Genomic DNA, 17,939 nt, shown 5'->3' with positions numbered 1-17,939 from the left:
TAACCTCCTCTGATATCAGATGGAACTGGGTCAAGCTAATTTCTTCAAGACTGTGATCAGCATGCCATAAAAAAATAACATAAAAGCAGTAGGAGAGTCTGTTTTAAGAAGGCATTTTGTTTGGTCCAAAGCATTGCCAATGGAGTGGGGAAGCAGGATTTTCCTTCCTCCACACTCCTCCCGCAGCCAGCTGAGCCCCCCAAATTCTGCTCCTGGAAGTCAAGAGACCGTCAGGAATAGTGTGTGTGTTCAGCGGGGGGGGGGGGGGGACACGACAGGAATCTGTGACAGGAAGGGGTAAATTAGCAAAAATAGCCTTCCCTTCCTCCTTCACCAGCAGAAGTACCCTCTGGCCAGCATGTGGTATATTTTGATCCAACTCATTAACCTGCACTTTTAACATTATGTGCTGTGTTCCTAAACAGGATATTTTACTTTCATTGTTTCATCGTTATGCAAAGTTAATAAGATTTTGTAGGGGGTGGGAAGATGAGTTTAAACTTACCTAGTTGGTATTTTGAGTAACAACTTGACACTTGGCCAGGGCTGCATAATCGCCTCTTGTTCCTGTCTCTTATATCCATATTGGTGGGCTTGCATTGTATTCTCCTTTTCTTGTTCATTTTTTTAGAGACCTCAGTAGGGCTGTCATCAAAAGAGACACGTTTGCTGGATTTCCTGCTACCTTGTTCAATGTTTAGCTCTTTAACCAAGCTGGAATGTTTAACTCCTTTAGATGTCTCTGCATTCTTTTCACACCCATCGGACACATTTTGTCTTGAAGAATGGGACCTTAAAGTACAATGCCTTTTCTCATGAAAGTAGCTGAGACTGGTACTACGATCAAAAGACTCTGGAGTACAAACAGCAGGATTTTTATGAAATGAATGCTGGTCTTTGGTGGGATTGATTTTCTTCAGAAATATTCTACAATCCTTAAAGGTTTTGCCATTCCACGCTCCTTCAAATTCTCCAGGGATCTGTGCTTTTCCAATATTTTGCTGATTATAGTGTGCCAACTGTGCACTTGGTTTATAATTATTTTTTAAGTCAGGCTGTGTGCTGAGGTCAGACAATTGTGTCTTCTGTTGAAGATATGCATCTCTTATTTCAGTTTCAGTTGAGGACATGTTTCTACAGGACTCCACCAGAATTGCAGGTGATTGGTTTTCTACTGTATCATTCCCTTGGCACATGCCCATTGTGCCATTAATTTTCCCACTTCCATTAGCAAAACACTGGCTTTGGCAAAAAAATCGCAAGTTTCTTTTTTTCGATTTCCAGTTACTCATTTTATAATTATACATTTTTTTCATTTGTTTCCACCGATCATGCTGCAGATTCTCAAGTTCTGTTCTTCTTAATTTAGCTAATGTCAAATTATGCTTCCTGTTTAAGACTTGAGACCTGACCATCTTATGTAAAATTTGTAATTTTCCTGCTGATTTTGAAGGTGTAGATAGTGCAAACTTTTTAAAGTGCTTTCTGCAAGGATTAGAATTACAATCAGATTGTCTTGTTCCCATTTTAAACTGCCTTGTACTAATTACTTCAAAAGGATTGCGAGCGTTTGCCTTTCTCACTAATGAAAGTGACTGGGTTTCCGTTGTCTGCATAAACCACGTGCACAGTTCATCTATATTACATTTTTTCTGGAAAAGCATTTTTATGGGTGAGTTTTCAAGCTGTAAAATGCAGGAGTCCAAGGAGTTTGATACTTCAATGCTACAATCTTGTTCAATATGACACCCTTCTTCGTACAGACATTTCCCAAAATCTTCTCCATTGACATGCAACCAAGTGTTCGTTATATGTTCATATCGACTGTTCAGTTCTTTTAACAGAGTATCATTGGAAACTGATGGATCCCACCATCTAAGGGAAGAATTAGATGGAACAATGGGATCCGGTGAAGTTTTGTTGAAGGACCTCCGTTTATTATTCTCAGAACCTTCGTTTGCTTTTCTTGAATTCTCATTTACTGAGGTATCTTTAGGTGGCACACTCACATTTGAGTCACATTCCAATTTTTGATCTTTAGCATTTTTCAAACAGAACTTATATGATTTGGGTAGAAAGGCACTCTGATAAGATAATGAGCTAGAAGAGGCTAATGCATGTAAGAAAGGCAACGATGGTCTTCTCTCTCTAAGGGATTGCCTCAAAGGAATTTCAGGCTCCTTGGAGGCTATTGCAGTTTTACTGTGCAAACAATCCTCATGGACACTGTTTTGAAAAATTTTTCTATCATCCCTCTTATTGCACTGCCCATGATCCTCCTTAGATGATACACTTTTTTCTAACACAGTCTCTTGCTCTAAAGGAGGCAGGCAGCTGCTAACGCTCACTTTTCTTTCCTGAGATGAAATCTGATTAACAGTCACTGATATGCCAGATATTTTTACTTTGGCTGGCCTACCAGGTTTCCTAATCACATTTAAAGGCTTCTGGTTTGGTCGGACAATATTGCTGCAGTGCAATGGTAGCAATGGGCTGCTCTCTAGAGGTCTAACATATTCATAACCAGTTACACGGGTCTTATTTTCCTTAACAGAATTTTGCATAGCTTTGTTTTTTGGCAAATCATTTCTGGTTGGCAAACTCTGCTTTACTTGAGCAGACTCCTTTGCAGCGTCACAGTCATCGGGAGGGTTTGGTACCACACTGACCACATTGAGGTTACCTTCAGAAACACATCTCTTAATCCTTCTTGATCGTCCAAAGACAACTGTTACAGTAATATTTTTGTTAATATTATCCTCCTCCAGTGGTTCTGCATTAGAGTTGGCACCTTTCCCAGCACTAATGGAATCACTTGGATTGTTGGCATTTTCAGCCACATCTGTCTTAGGCTTTGGAGGCCGCCCAATTGGCCGCTTAACTTGTTTCACAACTTGAGGGCCTATTTTCTTGGGTCTGCCAGGTCTTCTCTTCAGGCAGGATCCACTGTTGTTTTGTTCAACAGTCTCTTCACTGGGTTTATGTTCACTGGGATTGGTTTTATTAGCAATTATTGCAGGTAAAGCAGAATCCACTTCATCTTTATGACTATTTTCACTATCACCACAGACACATTCCTCAGTGGAAAGATTTTTAGTGAGATCTTGTATTTCTGATTGTTTTTCTGAAACTATACTTCCTCCCCTCTGAACAGAATAAAGATCAATGTTTAATTTAGCAGAATTGTGTGCAGAAGTTAGAGTATATTTGACTCCTTCACTACTGTTAATCTCTGAAAGGAACATAAGTTTTATAGGACTAGTGTATTTTAGAACGGGTGAACTATCCCCAGGATTAGAACTTGTTTGCAGGTCCTCGTTATTGGAAGTCAATACAGCTGAATCAAAGACTGATGAGTTTGGAACATTTTTACATCTTTCATCAGTTATTTCTTTTTCTTTGATGGACACACAGTCCTTGCTATTATTGCTACATGGCACATGAGCCTGTGATAGCACATACTGACTCTTGCTTCCAGATTCATTCATGCTAATAAGAAAGCCAGTTTTAGAACTACTGGCATCACACTTGTGAATATCTTTCAGTTTGCTGGATATTTTATAGCCACTGAACAATGGATTTTTAGTCTTCTGAGCCATGTTTATTGTATCTTCCAAGCGTTCTACCACCACATGCAGATTTGTATTCCGTACAATCTTATTTATATCTTCATTGCTGTATGTTGTTTCTTGAAAATCTTTAAACACTTTCTCTCCTTCGACACTATCAGGAGGTTGTTTTGCCTTTGAGGGCTTGGAAAATAAAAAATTATTTGTTACATACACAGAGCACCACACAGGGGGAATAAAGCTGTTACGTTTGGTCCCATCCAATATACCATTATCCTCTCCCTTTTCAGGGATCTTATCAGTATGTATTTCAACTTCACAATCTCCATGCGTTTTAACCAAGCTGGTATGGGATGCTGTGGAGTTATTTGCTGAAAGTGCCACAAAACCAGAACTGGTTTCTAAATTGTTATGAGGTAGTCCTAGTGACTCTTCTTGACAATGCACCAAAGACTTTGATTTAATAGGAGAAAATCGCTTGTCTTTATTTTCATGATTTTGTAAGACAGTATCTTTCAGCACTCTATGATTGTCAGTTGTGCTTGGTGATAGTTTGTCGTTTTTTGTAGGCTTTTTCATATTTTTCTCTGAAGCTGCCTTTCTCTTTATCAAGGTTTCCTCAAGTCTAGCAAGTTCCCTCTTGAGCTGCAAAGACTGCCGTCTAAACAATGATGAATTGGGGGGATTCTGCCTTGCAAACAAGGTTTCTTGTCGTTTGCGAAATCTGGTTTGGATATTATTTTGCGCTTCTGTGTCATGTTGGCTCAACAGCTCCATAAAATTGTAATCATTTGCCTTAGCGTTGCATAAGAGAGATGCTATAAACTTTTGCAATTTAGTATCAGTTTCTGTTTTCCCATCACTCTTCAATAGTTTTGCAGGGTTTGCTTTATCAGTAGTATCAGTAGTTTCTATTAATTTTAATTTCTCATTAATTCGATCCATTAAGTCTTGAAATGCAGCTACGTTTTCAACTTTTTCAAGCTTATCAGAAATCATAAGGCGATTTTCTCGATTTACACACAGAAAAGTTTCCTCTGAGTTATCAGACGCTTCTACAATGAATATTTTATCTTTATGTCCACACTCAGAGCAACTTCTTTCAGCTGGCAAGAGGGATGGAGGCTGTTTAGAACTGATTTCAATTTGGTTTTCTAAAACTAAAGAACCTGCAACTGATTCTTTCAAAGAATCATATTCATCCGCCTCCACAGGGGATAATGGGGGCGGTGAAGGGCTGCGGCCTCTTCTAGCTTTGGTTGACTTTTGCCTGGCTGAACAAAGCTGCGTACAAAGTGCTGCTCTTGCAGGGTGGCTGCTACACTGCTGTGATTGTTTGGGGCAGCACCTATGAGCATTGTGAGGCATAGTAATCCCTTTGTTCAACTCAGAATTAAAATATCCAGCAGCCACAGATTGGCACGAAAAACAATCCGAGTAATTTGCACAGGCAGAAAGAGGTGGTAAAAAAGTATTTGGTCTTTGATATTGTAAACAGCACCTTTGCAATAACATGCAGCCAGTGCAACTGCAAACAGGATCATGTGCATCATCTTCAGATGTTTCAGAATGCATAACACATGGCAGCTGGCAATGGCAAACTGAATAGATATTCTGTCCTTGGATTAAAAACTGCAACATAGCTAGAATTTGATGGCCATGATACGGACACAACGACTCCAAAACTTTGTTTAAAGCAGACTTTCCTCTTTCCAATTTAGTTGTTTCCTCTGATTTTGCACCAGCTGCTGTACTTGAACTGAAAACAAAAAAAGCAGATCAAAACAAAAAGTAAATGACAGTAAAGTATGGCACATTTTGATCAAAGACTAATTATCCTAAAGTAGCAAAATTATTTGGAAATTTTATTATAAGAATGCTACACTCCCAGAGATTTGCCTATGTAGTAAGTAGAAAACATGTACAAATGAGCTACTATGTAGTATGCTGATACAATAGTTAAGTGAGAATAATTTAACTTAGCTAACCAAAATGGTCAGCAAGAGGTTTTCTCAGCTAAAATTTTGAATTCAATTGTACCGTGCATTCCATAGTCTAACGATAGAAATAAGGCTGGTGTCACTCTGGAGATAGGATTTTGTTCATTTAAATAATCAAACACACCATGGCTATAATCGTAAGCATAATTTTAGCAATATGACAGTGACACTGAACTCAACGGGAATCTGAGCTGTTTCATACATGGTAAATTTTCTACATAAATAACTTTTCTTCACAGGATACTCTGTGAAGGCATTTTTTATGCACGATTAAATGCCGATATATCATGGCTGTTTTCCAACTAAATGTATGTGCAGCAAAACACACACATTTGCATTCATTACATAAAGAAGGTCACATGATTTCCTATGTGAGAGTGGCATGTTTGTGAATGATCACTTGTGAAGTAGCTGTTACTTCCAAAGAAATCTACTTAGGAACAGGTAATTGATCAGATACTGGTATTAAATATTTTCAAGCTTAAACAGGAAAGTTACAGGAGGATCAGAAAAGCAATCCCTCCTTTTATGTCTTGTGTTTTGTCTGTAATAAGCCTGAGTAATACTGACACTATAGGAGCTCCTATTGGGCTCAATTATGCCCATTCTTTTTTATAAGCAATGCTACAGAACCCAGAATATTGGGCTCATCAATATTAATTTTAAAAGCTTGTTTTAAAGGATGTTGCGAAGGGTAGGAATTATTTCCTTTAAACTAGTAATCCATTGCAGAAACCTTTCCTAAAGATTAACATCTTTTTTTAAAAGCGTGCACCACAGAAGCCAGATTTTGTTCACTTAAATGCACACCTGAAGATCTATATTAGAAGGTCTTCCCCTTCTAATAGAAGAGGCAATTCCTCAAGTGCATTCCTTCCCTGGAACAAAGCTTTCGCTTTCATTTAAATGATCCGGGAACCCCCTGTGGAGGACCACAATGAGCAATTTTAGGCAGTTTGGGTGCCATATTAAAGACAGTCAATGAAATGTTGATGGTGCCCTGTTACAATATTTATATTTTATATTTACAAGTAAAGTAAGCCAATAATATATTGGGAAACCAGTGGTTTATTTATGTGTTGGATTAAAACTACAGGTCCATCTACTCTAATAAAAGTTCAGCTAAAATAGCCCACAAAATATTGTCTAACTGTGTAATATTAACACTGTTACTACTTACCTAATCATTAATTCAAAATGAAATATTAAATAGCTTATAGTAGAAAATACACACTTTAGTACAAAATTGCTTAATTGAAACTTCAGTTATCAATGTTGATCAATTTTATTTAAAAATACGAATTAAAACAAATTATATAGTTCTGTTTCAGAAAAGCATGTATATGTTCAAACATATCACCAAACTCTGAACATGACACTAACTGATCATCCTGTCCATTTCCTATGAATGTTACAGGTCCAGAATTGTGGAACGCAGGGAAAAAGTATTTCAAACCACATGTATTAAATGATATATCACATCATGTAACATTTCTATTCTGCTTGATGACCAATTTAAACAGAATAGTCTTTCTCTTGCCTAAAAATATTTAGCTGCCCTCTAGCTCTGCACTATTCCAGTCATAATTACTAGATTGCATCATAAGAAATACATTCCAAAACTATAAGAAATGTCAGTGTCCCTAAAGATTACCACAACTATATAGCAGTCTCGTATGGTGGCTCTGAATAAGGCACGCAAAAGCCCAAGTCTGAAGAGCCTGTGACTTGATGTTATAGCACATGCTTTTGCATCCAGAAAGTTCCAGGTTCAGTCTACAGTTAAAGGAAAGGTATCTGCCCAAGAATCACAGCCTGTCCTAAGAGACAATACTGTGCTTAACAGACCAGTAGTCTGACTCGGGATAATGCAACTTAGTTCATTTGTAAGTAGAGTATGGTGACTGCAGTGTCAGTGAAGTATATGATAGCACTGGAAGGTCAGTTGGTGCAAATGTTTTCAATTTGGTGTAAGTAAGTACCATGTAGAAAATTTAGTGTCAATAAACTTTGCTGCTATTACTGATATACACATCTCCATGGTTCACAGCACTGAGAGGTTTTCAGTGGGTCATGACGACCTTAAGATCCCTCCAACATCCACCAAAATCTATCCTATTATGAATTTAGAGACAATCCCTTCGGAGGTCAGAAGACAGCTGCTGTAATAAAGATGCTTCTAATTTGAATTTGGTAATAGACTCAGGTTCAAGAAATGTAGAGAGGCTCCATGAAAAGAGGGTGGGACTGAGGGTGGAACTAGGTGCCGTGGGGGAAACCAGAGGATTTCCAATTTCACTAATTTCTCATTCAGAGCATTCGCATGAGAGAATCAGCAGATAGGAGGTTCTTCACATTTCCCTCAACAGGGGAGAACAAATCAGGGGAGAAAGGGAATTTTGCCGGGGAGAATCAGCAAGCATGGGAAAGTAATGATGGGGGGAGTATTCTTACTTTGGCAAACAATGTTACGGAGTACTCATTTGCCAAAGTAACATCCAGTTCAGCGCTTAAGAAACACATTCTCACAATGACTGCTTCACCATGGGAAAGGTATTTTTCAACAAGAGTTTTTATATGCCAATTTTCACTACCTTTTAAAGGAGAATCAAACTGGCTTACAATCACCTTCCCTTCCCCTCCCCACAACAGACACCCTGGGAGGTAGGTGGGGCTGAGAGAGCTCTAACAGAGCTGTGACTAACCCAAGGTCACCCAGCTGACTTCGTGTGTAGGAGTGGGGAAACCAACCCAGTTCACCAGATTAGCGTCCGCAGCTCATGTGGAGGAGTGGGGAATCAAACTCGGTTCTCCAGATCAGACTCCACCGCTCCAACCACCACTCTTAATCACTGCACCATGCTGGCTCTCATTAGAGTCCGGCACTCTTAACCACTACAGCATGCTAGCTCCACTTTTGGGGTGACCTCAGGCCAGTCACACTCTCAGCCTAACCTGCCTCACAGGGTTCTTGTTGTGTGGATAAGACAGAGAATTATGAAGAGTTAATTTTTATACCCCACTTCCCTACCTTTCAGAAGTCTCAAAGCGGCTTACAATTGCCTTCCCTTCCTCTCCCCACAAGACACCTTGTGAGGTAGGTGTGGCTGAGAGAGTTCTGAGAGAACTGTGACTAGCCCAAGGTAACCCAGCTGGCTTCAGGTGGAGGAGTGGGGAATCAAACCTGGTTCGCCAGATTAGAGTCCACCGCTCTTAACCACACCACCACACTGGCTCTCAAAAGCTATGGGAAACCTGTATGTGCTTCTGTTGCCAGCAAACTACAGCTATCACAGAATGTAAGTAAATTTCACCTGCCCTGGCAATTAGTTTGTACAAGTTCAGCCATGTCTGCAACATACATAATTTCCGCTGGTAAATTGAGAGAACATCTTTTCATGAATAAACACATTATTTTATTCCTCATTACAACTGTGGCTGGGAAGATGCATATATTTAATTTTACCAGGACCATCCAGAGGGGCAGAGGGATGAACTTTAAGTGGATGTGAAAAGACAATCCTGATAAATAATAAGAACAGAATCAGAAGGTGACTTGTGTCAGGGTAGACTGACAATGCATATTTATGAAACAGCTGAGCTTTCTTGCAAAATTTTCTACTCTCCTTTGTATATACAGCTGTGCTGCGCAGAGGCCATGCAAAAGTTAGGCTGAGTATTTGCTTTCTCTCTGATGCCAAAGGGAAATTTTGCAAACATTTTACAGGTCTGCTCGTGGCACAGAAAGGAAACTCATTACTGGGTTGGATCCAGCCAGCTTTTCTATTAGTGAAAATGGGAGGAGGGGTCCCTTTTAAAAATAAAAAAAGGCTACAGTGATGATCATGGGACCTGTATGCACAAAAGCCATGTCATTACAGGGGCTGCAATGAGAAGACCTGAGTGAAACTGGATCCAACCCAGTACCTTTAAATGGATAGAGTATGTGGATATATTCACATAAACACACATATGTATTAATTACATATGGGAATCTAATGTAAAAGTGAACTGCAATAAGAAAAATGTTTTTGCTAGTTATATTTCTAACATTGGCAAGCCATAGGCACAACAAACTGGGAAGCTCTCCTGCACAAACCTCACTGAGATGATTGCAAAATGTGCAAGAGGATAGTGCCTGATACGGTGAAATAGCTTTCCTTGTGTCACATATTTGTGCTTTGTTGTTAAGTGTATAAAAATGATCTCTTTCGCTATCACACAGTTACATGGAAGCATTTATACCCATGGAGTAAATCAAATAAGCCAACATACAGTATTTTTTTTTACTGAATGAGCAAATCAATCACACATCAGTACTGTAAATTTATGTGCAAAAGCATTGAAGTGCTTTACTAAAAATTACAACATATAAACACATTAACAAATTCATACGATCAGATTTAGAAATATAACAATACAAAGAGGAAACAGAATTACAGTACATTTACAACACAAGACAAATACATGGAATTCATTAGAAAATATTGTAATAAATAATTCATGAATTATAGTGCAATTGATTTATGCATAAATAGAACTAATTGCCTAGAAGTTATTAACAAAATCTGTCAAAAATCAAGGCAGCCACAGAGTTTTACTAAATTACTGCAACAATGGAAATACTGCAATTAAAAAAAAAAGAATACAGGTATTTGTACTGTAAACAACTAAAAAAATCAGTCTCACTAAAGTTAATATACAATTTAATTTAATATAAAATAGTCATTAGCTACCAGAAATGGTTTAAACAACTTTACTGAGCAGTAGTTCTAAAAACAGAGGCACTGTTTTTTAATATAAAATACTTGAGAAACATTCAAATAAGTAGAAAGCATGTAGGGCTTTCTTTCACCTTCATTTAAAAGTCTACTGAAATACGAATTTTCAGAAACTTGTCAATTTCTAAGTTGCGACTGGTAACTGAATTTTAAAAGTACTTCAAAATTATAATTTAACAACCTTTTAAATGAATACATTAGGGATGGATAAGGGGAGTTTACGTATTTCCCTGCCTTTCCTCAGTGGTATAATCAAAGGTTCAGCGAGTTCATTAGAAATAATTACGTTTTATTTAAACTTACAGGTTGAGCATTATCTACAAACTATCAAAAAATATTTTAATATACTATTTCTGACCAAAAATAAATACAAGTACTAAAATGTTGAAAAGTAATTATAATATTACATACAAAACTACCAATCACTGTTAAAGTCAATAGCAAAATGATCCCTGATTTTATGAATCCTGTCACTTTTTGGTCAGGCCACCTTTTAAATGATATTAAAAGTGTACTGTAACTTTTCTGATACAAACTTCAGAATAGAATCTAACTATTGTTTCTGGAATTAAAAAACGAGGCCAGTATCCAAAGAATCCTGTCTACGAGAAGGAAAATACAGGGGATTGCCCCCCAACTGCATTCCCCTGTGTTGTATCACACCTTGATCTGGGGCTTCCTGAACTTTAAAAGCAGCTTTGGGGGGCATGAGGATCTATGAGGAAGTGGGACAGAACCCCCTCCCCATGTTTGGATCCTGGCCCATGCATTAAGCTATTAATCAAAGTTCTCAATAGTTCTCCAAGCAGAATGGTTTAGTCTACTGGGGAAAGATCCAACAAAATTCTAAACCTGGCAAAATATGGCTTAGTTCTTTAAAATTAAGGATGGCCTTGACACCTGATGTTCGATAGTCTCTTTATAACTAATATATTATTTTGTTTACAATGGATTTGTTTATTAATACGTAACTGAACTGAAAAAGATTCATTTCAGATTGAAGGGCCAAACTACACACTACACAGGAGAAGCATGAATAGAGGTTTGGAGCAGCTTTCAGGAGTGCCCAAATTCTTTTGGGCCCATGGAGCTTGGGGTTGGTGGTTAACCCTTTCCCATGTCACTGTGGGGAAGACACAGGCACAATATATCCCTATATATCCCCCCTCCCTTGGGGATATATACCTATATCCCCCCTCCCTTGCAGCTGATAGTGGCTTTGGGGGCAGGGAGATTTGACTGGGAAGAGAGTAGGGGAAAGTGGCACTGTGCTCCTGATCTAATTCAAGCACTCCCCACATATGCTTTCTTACCTATTTAAAAAACCAACATGGAAAGATCCAAGGATGATTTTACAGTGTAATATGTAGTTTGGCCCCAATAGGCCACATAACTGCTAGGCTGATTTTATTACCTCTACTTTATAATTTGATACTCCAATTAAAAAGAAATCAGTAACAAAGTGCTGATTCCCCTTCCCAGTTGATTATGAAATGCTACCAATTGAGTTGAATGGCAAACTCTAAAAATAAAATTACATGTGAATTTAAATGCTTATACACTAAATGTAGTTTGCAATATTTTCATTTCAGTAACAGATACGGCCAAAAGAGATAAAGCTTTTGGATGTTCTAAGCTTTCCATAAATACCTAATAGTCAATGAAAGGGCATGGATGTCCTCTTTCATACAGAGATATGTTTTGATAGCATACTCAAGTTACATAGTATATAAAATCCAACAGAGATGGATTCTTCCCCACATGAGTGCAGTGCCTGCATGCAGTATGACCCCATAGAAAGTTCTTGCACAGCCAGCATAGTGGCTTATTAGCTGGATCAGAAGGTATGTACCACCCATATCCCCATGGTCCACTTTCCTTCCCTCACTCATGCCATTCACTCAAGTTATGTGTGTTCTAGAGATGGGATGAATGCCCACACAACCTGTTCTTCAGTTTACCCTTGTCTGCCTGCATGCGCTCAGTGGAAGGAAGGGCTCTCTATGAGCCCTATAGGCATATCTCTGCAGGGAAGGATCAGACCTGATGTGAATACTTCAAAATTCATCTAAAAATTCATTTGTAATCTAAAGGTAACTGGTCCTCTGAGGTTCCATGAAAAGTTATTTATTTATTTAAAATGAACTGCCCAGCTTTCTAGTAAATATATAAGGATTTCTAGTACTGAAAGTTCAAAACAGCTTCACTGTTTTATATCTGTAGTTATATCAAGACCCTGAACTGCAAATTTGGTTATTAGCAAAGTGATGAGATATCGGCCCACCAAAATGAAAACCTGATGTTCATTTTGATAAACTGAAAAGGTTTTGAAATGTCACAGCAGCAAATACATTACTGTTATAGTGAGGTTTTTCAGTAGGAGTGTTACACAATCCTTAAATAAATGTAAGTAGTCATAACACTAACTAACCAGCACATTTAAACCAAAATAACCATTCTCAAGCTCATTCTGTGCACATTATGAACATGCTCTAATCTGCATTCCAACTCTTGTCTTTAACCCTTACAAGTTAGCTTATTTTCCACACTAAAGGAAAACAGTTAATTTTATGCCTTTAGTATTCCATCTTATAATCATTCTATAGCTACACTATATTTGTCAGTTTTCACAAGTGTATATTTTGTAAACACCGATTTTTTGCTAAACTAACAAAAAATGTAAGAACCCAGTTACATACTTAGCACTTGCTTTTAAAACTGAATTTTTTATCTATATCAGATGTTTAGCATTGATGGACTTTTTCTTCCATAAAACTGTCTGCATTAAACTAATACTTCACAAGTTACTTTAAGAAACTAAAGCTGTTCTCAATTTCTCTTAATTTGTATATTTTCAGTTCCTTGCAACTCCTAAAAATATTCTGAGAGGCATAAATGTCTTCAAAGCATTAATCAGGTATTTCCTTTATAAAATGGATTATTGAATGGCTAGGGTCACTCTTCATCAGTAAAAAATAATGTTTCACATGACAAATACTTGTTATTCCAAACATTTTATGCTATTGACTACTAAATAAAACCTGAATCTTTTTCACTTATTTATACAAGGATTATATTAAATGCAAACTATCACAATTAAGTGATCGATTCTATCATTTTTCCACAGTGAAAACCCTGAATAAAATTATTCTTCAAAAAGGCATGTAAGTGGTTTCTGAACTGTAAAATTTCGTCTTCTGTCTGAGTGAACATTTGTGTTTCTCACGTGTGTAGTCTTACACACAAGTGCGCGCACACACACATACACACACACAGGCGCACAAAGGTTTCTAACAAATTAAACTACATAGGCTTGCTGCTATTTTTGCAGGTGCCAGTCCCTGAATCTGTCATGTTAAGCAACCCAGTGTCTGGTAATCGGAGCTTCTTCTTCGGTGGAGTCTTCAGCGTTCCAGATCTTTCTTTAACTTTGTATTCTAAAGTGCTGTGAGGTACCCCATAGATTCCTTGTGCTTTGGAAACACTCATTTTCCCGCTCATTACCATAGTAATAGCTTCCTCCATTATTTCATGATCATACTGTCGGTAGCGACCACGTTTTTTTCTTGGCTGCTTATTATCCTTGCGGTCGAAACCATCTTCTGTAGATTCAGAGGTTCCATCAACAATTCCATTCTTAGTATTAAGACACAAAGGAGAGAGGTCCCCATGCAGAAAGTAGGAGTCAACACTTGAATGAGTTACAGATGCAGAACATTCAATTTTGTTCTGTTTAGGGAGTATACTTTTCAGTTTTTGAAGAGCCGATCCTTCCAAGACTGATGTGGTTTTGGAAACCTGGTACATAACATCGAGAAGTCCAGCACTATCAGGCTGTTGTTTGGGCACAGCATTGATTCTTAGCTGAGGAATTTTTAACTGTACTGTTGGAGTCGATGCCTCATACTGTATGTTTTCATTTTTTTCTTTAAACTGAGTGACCATTCTTTGTAGGGTTAACTGGTGGAGGTAACTGGAAGCGGTTGGGAACCTTAATTCTGAGGTTTCAAGTAGATTGAGTTTATTTTTTTCTGTGCGCTCTGCTTGAGCTTTTGCCCACAAGGCTACTTTTTGCAGCACTGCACAAGTTTCTTTACTGTCTTTGTAAGAATAACTGTCACTGAAATCTCGACTTTTGTTTTTAAAGGATGCAGGCTTTCCTGCTGGTAAGGCTTCTAAGTGGAGAAGTAAAGTTTTTTGAGGTATGCCATAAAGTATGCCTGCTTTATTTATGTCCAGTGCTCCGGACTGAATGTCTTTCAACGCTTTTGAGAGCAAACCATCTGCAAACTCAGCACTTCTTTCCACATAGTCCTCTCTGTGTCTGTGGAGTCTCCTGGATGGATGGAATGAAACGATGGTGAACTGATGCATGAGAGACTCTCACACAGCTATGGAAGGGAAGGGTCCACTCCTTTATTATACTCCTTGCTTAGGTAACATCACTGCTTCTGACACTTTTAAGTCTTTGAGATGTGGTAGCTATTGATTACCATAGCAAATGCTACAGTTCTGGTAGGACCTTGTGTCAAAAATGATACCCCAGCTTCTACAGGAGCCCTTCCAAGAACTTTAAATCATAGCTCAGTATTTGATAACGGTCTCATCTGTTTGCAACTCCCTTTTGACACATGCTTACAGAGCAACACTTTTCTTTCCACAATTAACATCCATTGAATGCCCCCCTCCTAAAGGAGTTTTGTTAGTAGAAACGTGACGTTACCGCTAAACAAGTAATAAAAGAGTCAACCCCCTCATAGAAACTTTGTTGCAACTACTAACAGAAAATATTGTAAACATCCAAGAAATTTTTCAACATCTATAAGTTGCAATTAAGTCCTAAATACTAATCATACCCCAATTTTTTAAGCAAAATTATATTTGTTCACATGTGTATATATAATTTAATAAGCAGATTTTAAAACAAAGCAAGGAATAATGCTACTAGACTGTTAAGGGTTTTTTGGGGGGTTGCTTTTTAAAAATAAGTTTTTAATACAAAATGCACATGTTACATAAAAGGGACTGCTATGGTTCGTGGATGGAAGGATGCCAAAATTATAACATTGCTTATTTCTCTATTACTTCAGTCAGGAGATTTCAGCACATTAAACATCACATTAATAAATGGTATCTTAGCAGCATGCCACCACACACCAGAGGCAGAATCAAAATGCAAGAATGGCCATCAAGAGCTCTCTCTCTCTCTCTCTCATGAGGAAACAGCAAGGATACTAACAACTATTTTTAACTTATTCCTAGATGAAGGACTCCATGAAAAATACAAATATTTTCCTTTGTCCCAATTTGAAAATTTCTACAGCACAGAAAATAATTTTTCTATCTTTTTTCCTTTGTTTGCACTAATGTAATTATGCTTTCAGTTCACTTTCAATAACATGAACTAAAGTTTGGTGATTGTTCTGATAACTTTTCTTTAACAGAAAAAAAGTGAAAAACACAAAATGAAACATATGAGTTATACACAAACACACAATTATGAGTGGAAAACTCTTTGGTAAAAGCAACGTATAACTGTGTGTGCCCGTATACATTTTTTCAGATTACAGAACAAATCTGTCTTCAGGTTTAATCTTCAATTATTTTTAAATTAACCAAAATAATATTACTACATATTCCTTACCCAGACACCGAATTTTCAGAACATGATCCATCATATGCTGACTGTTCCAAACTTATTTTCTTTGTAGAGAGATCTAGCACTCCATCCCCTATAGAAATGATGAAAATATATAAGTATTACTTTGGAAATAACTATCATTTGCAACAGCAAAATTAATTATAATGATGGATTTCAGAATTATTCTTCTGAACCTTACGAATGCCAAAGTGCAATTACCTGCCTACTTAGGCACTGCACATGAGACACGACAATTTGTAAATCTCATGATATCCAGGTCATAAATGCAGAAGTCCACACTCTACCCTATTTCTATGCCAGCTGTCCTGCTCAAAAGTTACCAAGGCAAATCACAAAATTAAAGTTTATATAAAACACAAAATTTTATAACACATTATTAACCTAAACATTAGAACATATTAGTTATAATAAAAGCAACATCACCTCATCAATCAGCTAATTAATCCTTCAAAGGCATTCTGGAATAAAAAAGGTTTCAGCATCTCTGAAAGGCCGGCAGAGATGGCCCAGATGCCTCACCCACCAGGGAAACAAATTTTATAGCCCAAATCTGATCCCATGGATCCTTGCCAGAAAAGGCTGGCTGAAGGCCTCGCCCTCAAAAATCTCAAAATTCAGACATGCTGATATAGTAGAAGATGATCCTTTGAGGTATTCTGAAACCAAGCCTAGGCTTTCTGTCAGAACCCCAGCTACTACATTTTGCACCAACCTTACAAATCATCTTCAAGGAAATCCCCACGTAGAGCACTTTGTAGTAGTTCAATCTAGATTTTCTGGATGTTACCAACACATGGGTGATGGTAGCAAGGTCTGGGACAGCTGATGAACCAGCCCTAGAGGGAAAAAGGCATCCTCTGGCAACTTCGGCCACCTTCCTTTCCAAGAATAGTAAGGTACCCAAGGAATACCCCCAAACTGTGTACATGCCCCTTAGCAGTTGTGTAACCCTATGCAAAATAAGTTGTACACACATTTCTTTTTATTTCCAAACAGCAGTACTTCTGTCTTATATGGATTAAGTTTTAATTTATTCATCCTCATCCAGTCCTTCAATGCCTCAACACATTTTAGTATTTCAACTGCTTCCCTGGATTTAGATGGAAAGAAGAGACAGTGTGAGCACAAGCCAGCAGTATATCATCAGCATAACTGGTGACTCTTAGCTCGAAGTCTCTGGATGATGCCCAGTGGTTTCATGTAGGTTAAATAGAAGCTTGAGGGACCCATAGGCCAATGAGTCAAAATGCACAGGATCACAACCAGTAACTCCTAGGATCTACCATCCAAGAAAAACTGAAATCAATGTAGAACCAGTACCATCTACCTAATGTGAACAAGAGATTCAGCAGAGCAATTATACTGAATAAGGTCCAGGAGAACCAACAGGGGCATTTTCCTGCAGTAAATGGCTGTACATTTCCTCTTGAGAATGAGAGACCAAAGCAAGCAACAAGGAATTTGTTGCTGGAAATGTTTAATTCATCCCACTGTATCTGGCATGGCTAGGAATACCATACTGCTAGACAGCTTCTAGGCTGGATCCAACTTGGCTGTTTATTTCAACTCATGTTCCCAATTTCAGAGACTAATATTGTGTAGGTTAAGAAAAATGAATTTTGATTTACTGTGAACTCTTATGATGGTTATCACTTATGGTGACTTTAATCATATACATATTACCAAATATCTGTGGTATGTAGAACATGTTGTCTATGAAAATTATTTACAAGTTTGCTGACTCCCACACAATTTTTCAAAGCTATATTTAAAAAGAAGTGCTTGATTTCATTCATCCTCTGATGCTCCATCCATTGCCACAGACTTTAATACACATATCTTAAAAGTCCCTGCACCTATATGACTATGTGCACATTTTACATATTCTGAAACCACACACCTTTTGCTTGATATCTGTGTAGGCACT

The 17,939-nt window shown here is 37.8% G+C and overlaps 2 protein-coding genes across 3 annotated transcripts in view; both read right to left on the bottom strand.

Moving 5' to 3' along the window:
* Nucleotides 1–1,848: 1,848 nt before the first annotated feature.
* LOC130482400 (uncharacterized) lies at nucleotides 1,849–4,937 on the bottom strand. Its single transcript, XM_056855108.1, has 2 exons — nucleotides 4,092–4,937; nucleotides 1,849–1,875 (listed from the first exon to the last, which is right to left on the bottom strand). The coding sequence occupies exons 1-2, from the start codon at nucleotides 4,935–4,937 to the stop codon at nucleotides 1,849–1,851; spliced, it is 873 nt and encodes a 290-aa protein (XP_056711086.1).
* Nucleotides 4,938–13,091: 8,154 nt separating this feature from the next.
* Nucleotides 13,092–17,939, bottom strand: part of LOC130482733 (ligand-dependent nuclear receptor corepressor-like protein) — a 69,664-nt gene continuing 64,816 nt past the window's right edge. For both annotated transcript variants that reach the window (XM_056855571.1, XM_056855572.1), the window contains exons 6-7: nucleotides 15,995–16,082; nucleotides 13,092–14,686 (exon numbers count right to left, since the gene is read on the bottom strand). In XM_056855571.1, the coding sequence (XP_056711549.1) occupies nucleotides 13,654–14,686; nucleotides 15,995–16,082 (1,121 nt within the window). In that variant the 3' untranslated portion in view covers nucleotides 13,092–13,653. The remainder of the gene's footprint in view (nucleotides 14,687–15,994; nucleotides 16,083–17,939) is intronic.

The sequence above is a fragment of the Euleptes europaea genome, chromosome 9 (genome assembly GCF_029931775.1).
Source record: "Euleptes europaea isolate rEulEur1 chromosome 9, rEulEur1.hap1, whole genome shotgun sequence".
In the NCBI taxonomy this organism is placed as follows: Eukaryota; Metazoa; Chordata; class Lepidosauria; order Squamata; family Sphaerodactylidae; genus Euleptes; species Euleptes europaea.
The sequence above is the reverse complement of the archived record's forward strand: the minus strand, read 5'-3'. Positions and strand labels throughout refer to the sequence as shown.

Bases quoted from the DNA above. Each gene is read 5' to 3' on its own strand.
- LOC130482400 (XM_056855108.1), bottom strand. From the start codon at position 4,937: ATGCCTCACAATGCTCATAGGTGCTGCCCCAAACAATCACAGCAGTGT. The intron at 1,876-4,091 runs GTGCTGAAAGAT...TTCTTCCCTTAG, and splicing joins GCACAACTGACAATCATAGA to ATGGTGGGATCCATCAGTTT.